General features: G+C 45.6%; 2 protein-coding genes across 4 annotated transcripts in view; both read right to left on the bottom strand.

The window, feature by feature from the left end:
• Positions 1-942, bottom strand: part of C1QTNF9 (C1q and TNF related 9) — a 21,958-nt gene extending 21,016 nt beyond the window's left edge. Inside the window, exon 1 of the mRNA XM_006092116.3 lies at positions 873-942. The gene's annotated coding sequence lies outside the window, so the exon portion shown is untranslated. The remainder of the gene's footprint in view (positions 1-872) is intronic.
• Positions 943-5,889: 4,947 nt separating this feature from the next.
• The window catches only part of SPATA13 (spermatogenesis associated 13), a 150,944-nt gene continuing 149,031 nt past the window's right edge, over positions 5,890-7,802 (bottom strand). For all 3 annotated transcript variants that reach the window (XM_006092113.3, XM_023756703.1, XM_014458641.2), the window contains one exon: positions 5,890-7,451. In XM_006092113.3, coding sequence (XP_006092175.1) covers positions 7,276-7,451 — 176 coding nt within the window. In that variant the 3' untranslated portion in view covers positions 5,890-7,275. The remainder of the gene's footprint in view (positions 7,452-7,802) is intronic.

Genomic DNA, 7,802 nt, shown 5'->3' with positions numbered 1-7,802 from the left:
CAATCATCACTGCCTTGAGCAGATCAATACAATCAACGCGAATGCCGAGACCTCAGGAAGCTGCTGCCGTCTCACAGCCTGACACGCTGGGGCCCAGGACACAGGCTGCAAATGACTCCCGAGTTACTGTTTCTTAATCCCAAATAAAACAGGTCCTTACTCAGTTAACTTATTTCTTTATTGTTTCTTCTATGCTTGACCTAGATTTCTCCTTCACTCCTGAATTTCTTGATGAAAGGTTACTCAATCCCCAAGGACATGATGACTAATTCATGGCCAAGCTAAATGTTTCAATACTGAGATTTCATAGGCTGGCCAGAACCACGCTGAGCCCCTGCTGCTTGGGCAAGGGATGAACTAATCCCCACATCCCCCCCAGAGCTGGCAGTTAAGAATCTAAAAATCTCTGAGTTGCCTTCACCGAATACATTTTTTTCCATGTGCTCTATACGTTATACACTTTAGGTATTCCTTCTTCAACATATGTTGAGGGGCTTTTAAAAAAAACACTAGTGTAAATTAAGATAGCCATAAATATAAATGCACACATTAAAATTTGCACAAAATTATCGACAAGCTGCTCTAGAAAAGTCTGTTCTTTCTACGGCTTTCTATGGTTTCAGGCTTCCTCCCAGCCAATTCAGAGCTCTGGCAGAAGAATGTCAAAATCTGCTTCATCTCCTATTTAGCCTCTTCCTCACAAATGAATTTTGGAACTGGCTCACTCCTTTCCTACCCAAAACTCTGCAGACATCTGCCTTTTTACTTTGCAAATAACTGAGCAGGGTTGTCACACACTAATAATAAAAGGGCAGTTTTAGGACTCTGATGCTTTAAGCTGAATGTAAAGAATTATTTCCTAATGCACTTACCTGCTCCCCAGGGCTGTGGGCTGCACCCAGGTGCTGCGCAAACCAGGACTCAAGGACAAACTAAATAAAATCACACCTTCCTGACATACAATTCCCTGGTGGATGTATCTGCAAAACAGCAGGAAGGGGCGGGAACAGAGAGGCACAAATGTCTTGGAAGAGCGTCAAAACTGCAGCCACACTTGAGTTAGGTAGCATCTTCCACCAGCTCCACTGAGTTTAGAAAACTCAGCTCCCCGCCCTCCCACCTCCATCGCCAGCCCTGACCTCCCTTCTGGGCTTCCCTCTGTTCATCTCACTACCCACAGGACAGACCTGTCTCGAATCCAAACACGGAACTCCTGCCCCACCCCTCCACGCTCTATTTTCTGTATCTGTTTATGGCACTAGCACCCACCCATCACCCCAAGGCAGAACTTGGAAATTATCTTTCTCCCAACATCTGGAGGCTGACTGAGACCTGTTGTTACCACTGAGCATCCTTCACACCCAGCCCTCTCCTATCCCGTGGCATCTTCACTGGACACTGCCTCCTAAATCAGCGGTCGCCAACCGGTGGTCCGTGGACCAATGGTGGTCCGTGAGGTCTGAAAGGTTGGTGACCACTGTCCTAAATCACCTCCCTGCCTCTGCTTTCCAATCCACCCTTTTCTCTGCCACTGGAATGAGCTACAACATCCCTTCCCTAAAGCCTTTGCATCCCTTCCCTAAAGCCTTTGCGTACAGAATGAAATCCCAGCTTCCAACACTGTGGTCTCACACAACTTGCATCACACTGGCCAGCAAACCTCCCCGCCCTGCTGTGCTGAGTTAACCCTCCAGAGCCCCGCTGGGCCCTGGCCGCCTGTGTGCTGCCTTCCCACCCGCCACCCGCCACCAGAGGAAGGGACCCCATGTCCTGAAGGCCTTTCATAGCATGTACACACTCCTGCTGTGCATAGTTCACTCTCAATTGTAATTGTACCTCGTGTTTGCCTTCCCTCTTTGACCATAAGCTCCTTTTGGAGGATTCATACATTTCAGGTGGGCTTTCCCGGACATAGGGTAGGTGGCTCATGTCATCTCCCCCCAGGACTCTGCCAGAGGAAATGGCCACAGCCCTCCATTTTCTTTTTCTTTTCTATATATTTTACTGATTTTTTACAGAGAGGAAGGGAGAGGGATAGTTAAAAACATCGATGAGAGAGGAACATCGATCAGCTGCCTCCTGCACACCCCCTACTGGGGATGTGCCCTCAACCAAGGTACATGCCCTTGACCGGAATCGAACCTGGGACCCTTCAGTCCGCAGGCCGGTGCTCTATCCACTGAGCCAAACCGGTTAGGGCACAGCCCTCTATTTTCACTCCTGCCTATCTATGGTACCAGCCTGAGTCCCTGGGAGCCAACCTTTGAGAGGCAGACTTGGTTCCTGGTGCTTTTACCCTCCCCTGTCCCAGCCTCCCCCCCCCCCCCCCCTAATCAGCCCAGCTCCAGGAGGGGAAACAGTTTGGGAAGTAGGAGGGTATTAGAGTAAACAAACAAAAAGTGGGAATGGCTGCCTGGCCACCTTTATAGGAATCCTTTTCTGAGAACAGTCACAGCAAACAATGGGCTATTTACTAGCTCTTCTGAGCTGTAAATTAGAGGAGGAAATTGTTATCTACCCCACCCCTGAGGGTAGGCAGGCCTAGGGCACAAGCAGATCTCCTGGGGAAGGGGCCTGCCTTTTCCTTGGCCAGCAGCAGGGAAATGAAAAGGCGAACACATTCTGTGCATCTACCTCCCACCATCTGTGTAAAAGCTGCCACTACAAAATAGGACTTCTCATTTCAGGTGTTGGCTTTATCAGGCCTGTTCCAGCATTTAGTGACTTTTTCCATTCAAGTGGCCCCTATTTGCTTCCCTCAGAGCTCTCTCTCAGAGTTGTCCATGGTCTGATCCAGCTCATTAGCGGACAAGTTATTACTGAAAAGAAGTGTATCAATACCCAGGCAGGAAATGAGTTATGAATCCCACAAACCCTACTGACATACTCTCTCCATTAAAAAAAAATCCTATTCTAACATGGCAATGCATTGCTAGAACCAGTTTGGCAAATTAAGTTTAATATACAGATACAAAACAACAAATATAGATTCACAGCATTTACAAGAAATCATTCAATAACATTGTAAATAAATTTTTCTTTTTTTACAAAAACTTCATTCAACAAAAATACATATCAAGTTACGGCAACCTGTACACATCTTTCAGCTGTCAACAGCCAAGTCATCAGTTTGGAAGCTGTCACAACTTATACAGATAATGTCATCTTGACATTGATGAATTAACATGAAAAGGTTACCCAAAGCTTTGCAAAGTAGGTAAGTCAAACATGAATAATGCTAATACTTAAAAAATGACCAATTATGAAATCACAGAATCAATTCAAGTATTTTCTAAATACAAATGTTGATACCTATGGAATAACTAAAGATGATATTGATACATGTGTTGTAGCTCAGTACGTCTGCATCAAATATTTAAGCTTTTTGGTTTTTCAAGATCAGATAGTTTTTACTTATTTTTTTTCCAAAATCTTTTGAATTCCACTTCCACCACATCCATCCCGAGAGCAGCGTTAGCCAGGTGACAGTCTAACCAGGAGAGCAGTCTGTAGGTGACGCTTACTGCAGGGACAACTGTTTTTGTCAGTCAGACCTTGTTGATTTGTGTCCCGTAGCCTTGGAAGGACATTTATTCACGCTGCTGGCACTGGCCTGGGAGGGACACATCTGTTTCTCTCCTCAACAATTTCCCCCCCAAACTCCAGGTAATCAAGCTGGTTTTAAGTTGATTTTTATTGAGGAATAACAGCAATTGGGGCACGTAAAGATTTCCAACTGGTAAAATATTGCGTCACATGGCTCAAAAGATTTTACAAAAGAACACGCATGGAGTTAATCTTCATCTAGATTAGGTTTACAGACACCACAATATTCAGAACTAGCAGGGAGATGGAAGCGAAATGTTTCCAACTACAAAGTCAGATCTACCAGGTGAAAAAGATCAGAGCTACCGAAAACAAACTGTGCAGATGGTCCCGTGTAAGCTGCTGCCACTCCTTTTCCAGTTTGCAGGCCAAAGAAGTAGCAAAGAATGCTACTTCTTCAGGACTTTACAAAAATTCTACTCTGTGAGTCCTTACAGCTACCGCAAGGCTGTGCTAGTTTTAGGCATGATCAACATTGAGAAGGTTGCTCTTGACCCAACTATCTTTCAACAGAGTTAGCAAATTCTGAAATATGAATAATAGTATAAGTAAAATTCATCAGAATTCTATATCATCGTGTTTTTTTGGGGGGGGGGGGTAGTTTCACCATATTATGCAATGTAGGGTTAAAAAGAGAGAAAGACAGAGAGAGATTCCCAATGAAATGCATACACACTCCGTATAGAAGACTCTGCTTTTTCTCTACTTTCTGAGTAGAACAAGAAGGAAGTTTGGCAAACCAAAATTAGAATACTTGAGCCACCTATTCTTTATAGAACCCAGGCATTTGGTAAAACAACTGAAATTGGACATACAAACTTAAAGAAGTCAAGGACGTTCTAACATTTAAAATCTATTCTGGCAGTTTTCAAAATCACCAGGATCCACCAGAACAGGTATTGATTGATCAGGTGATTCTCACAGGTACAGAGCCGATAGGGCTGCTGTGCCGCATGCCCTGGTGCCTGAGCTTCCTGCTCCTGTTAGGAGGCCTGGAGCAGGAGGTGGGACCAGAGCTAGGGCTCAGCTGGGAAACAAACCAGGACTCGTCACAGAATTTAAAGCATTTCTTCATTGCTCATTAATAAACATTAGTAAATGGAAGGCCTCTGAGTGGTTCTTTACTTGCTGAATCCTCAATGAAAATATAACCTAAGCAAATAACTCTCTTTGCTTCTTTAACATAATTCTTTAATATTATAACACATGCGCGCGCACACACACACACACACCACAGCCAGCTGTTTAAAATTGCTGTGTATATGAACAATTTTTTTAGCACAGAGACCCCTACAGTTATTCTGTAAGGGATCCAGGAAAAGCATATTTAGTATAGTTTATAAAATATATAATTTTTGTTAATAAAAATGTCAGTTGTATAAACACAACTAAAATTGAGACATGTATTCAAAAACGAAGCACACATGCACACACATGCTCATGCACGCAGTCACAGCCCCTCCTGAGACGCTACCTCACAAACGCAGCTTCTATCCTGGGACACTCCCTATGAAGGTCCAAGGAAGTGGCCCAGGGATGTTGGCCATGGGGCAGCACCACCTTCCAGCAATACTGCCTAGAAGTGAGCACACGGAGGTGCAGAGCAGGCTCAAGAACAGGGAACATTTTGCTTAGCATACTAGTAATACTCTCTAGGCCCATCCATGCTGTTGCAAATAGTTAAGAGTTCTTTCTTTTTTTATAGCTTCATAGTATTCCATTGTGTAAATGTATATAAGCAAAATAAGCCAGTCAGAGAAAGATAAGTATCACATGATCTCACTCATATGTGGAATCTAATGAACAAAATAAACTGATGAACAAATAGATCCAGAGACATAGAAGCATGGAAGCAACTGCCGAACCTCAGAAGGAAGGCGGGGGAGGGTGCGTGGGTGGTAAGAGGTCAACGGAAGACCTTGTATGCACATATGCATAACCCATGGACACAGACAATAGGGTGGTGAAGGCCTGGGGGGGGGGGGGGTCAATGGGGTAAAAAGGGGACATATGTAATACTTTCAACAATAAAGATTTAAAAAAAAATAAAATAAATAAAACATAGCTAATAAAAGATTTAAAAAAGAACCGATAAGATTTCCTGACAAACTTTCACATAATGCTGCTCTAAGCCTCACTGAGAGGTCCAAGATTGCCTCTTCTTGTTGCAGGTCATCATCTCCTTCCGGAAGAGCTCTGGGTGTGTGTGTGTGGGAGTGGGGGGGTTGGCAGGGGGGAGGGTGTGGAGGAGCCACACACCCAGAGACTCAGACTACACCTCTGTGATTGACAGTACAGGTTTGTTTATTCTTAAGCATGGGCCTAGTAGAAAAAAGAACGTTCCAAGAGTAGCATACAAAAAGGAGATTTTCAAATAGAAAAACACAAACTGAGTCATACAATACCCTCCCCCCATCCAGTGCACTAAGTAAATTACAATGGCATCTCTGTTGCAGAGCCTGTCTTCTCCAGACACATTTTAAAGTTATTTTCATCAAAATTTACAATATAGACAAAGACTAGGAGAAAACTGTTGACAGGTATCAGCCCATGTGGCCCTCGTTAAAGGAAGGCTGCTATCTCTGCGTCTAGATATATTCTGTTAAGGCCCCTTTTATAAAGAGGGAATCTTCAGAAACCCGCTGACATGCTAATAATGGCATGGTTAGCACTACTGTTTGGGTTAATGCAACCAAGTGGGCTCCGCATGGAGCTGATGGACTGCTTTGAAGCTCAAGCTTTCTCAGGGGACGTAAATGTCATTATAACGTCATTGGTGAAGGTGCCAGGAACAACAGATTGAATGAGAAATCCTTTCAATCAGTGCATTTGCATATTCACTTTATCGTGAAACTAAAGTGAATGGGTTTTTATATTGCAAACGGATGTGTTTGAATAGTTTTTAGATTATGAACCAGCAGACAGGGTTCTGCTCGTGGAGTTACATTATGAGCGCGGGCAGGAGAGTACCTGACTAGAGAAGGATCTATCTGGCGCCATCAGCCTGCCACAGGATTTCCCCGCCTCCCCCCCTCCCTGGAAAGCAGCCTCACCCTAGGAGGCTGAAGTTACTGCACTGCAGACCTCCCTGCTTTTAGACAGGCTCCTCCTGCTTCCCCTCCAGCCTGTGTGGGGAGGAGCCTGCAAGATGAAGCCTGCTAATTATCATGTGGCCACTGTGTGGGTTCAGATGACACCAGGGGACAGGTCTGCGCTAAGTCCCCTAACACTAAGGAAGAGAGGAACGGCTTACTCGTGCCAGTGACGTCCCAACACCTGGACGACCATTCCCTTCAAACCGAATGCAAAAGCCCCGAGCCATCCTGTCCTTCCTCGCAGCGCCTGGACCTGGGCTGCAGCACCGGCTCTCCTCACCAGCGAGGCTAGCAGGGTCACTGCCCAGCACTCACTTCAGAGCACGTCACCAGTTCCTCAGTGCCGGCCCTCGGCACAACCACAGAAGGCTCCTGTGTACCGGGGAGCATCATCACCTTCTCCCCCTCCCAAGCAGGCAGCTGCATCTGTGAGACTGAAGGCGAGTCCAGGTCCTTCTCTTCTTTATTCAGCCCCAAAGAAGAGCACTGGGTCCAATAGACTGTCCTTGGACCGAGCACAGAAGGAACAAAAAGGTCCTCTTCACGGCCACAGGCCGAGGTGCGCCTCCCGCTTTCATTTCTTGAAAGGGGTGAGTTTGTTGAAGGTGTGCCAGAACAGCGAAGGCTTCCGCTTGGGTTCTGCCAGGGCGAACACCTGCTGCTGAGGGACGCTGGTGGGCACCGTGACGTGGCGCTGGTGCATGGGGTGCAAGCTCTGGTGTGGTGGGGCCACGGGGCATCCGTTATAGCCTGACTCAAGAGAGAAGAAAGAAGACACATGGAACGAGAGTCACTTATTAACCAAAAAGGAAAAAAAAGTGCCAAGACTTCAAGTTCTTAGCTGATTCTCAATTCACGTTCACCGAAAGTACATCTGACAGCTATCGTAACACATTTAGCCCATGCTGTGTGTGGAGATGGGACATAGTTTATCTCACTGAATCCTCACAAAAAATCCTCCCAAGAAGGTACCATTACAGGAATGTGGCTGAGAAGAACACGGAAACCAGAGAGGTTATGTGAATCTATAGTCACACGGCAGTAAGTGGCAAGATTAGAACTAGACTGCTGTTTGGGATGAGAAGCAATGCCACACTGCTC

This window comes from Myotis lucifugus, unplaced genomic scaffold (assembly GCF_000147115.1).
Source record: "Myotis lucifugus unplaced genomic scaffold, Myoluc2.0 scaffold_98, whole genome shotgun sequence".
Classification (NCBI taxonomy): Eukaryota; Metazoa; Chordata; class Mammalia; order Chiroptera; family Vespertilionidae; genus Myotis; species Myotis lucifugus.
The sequence above is the reverse complement of the archived record's forward strand: the minus strand, read 5'-3'. Positions and strand labels throughout refer to the sequence as shown.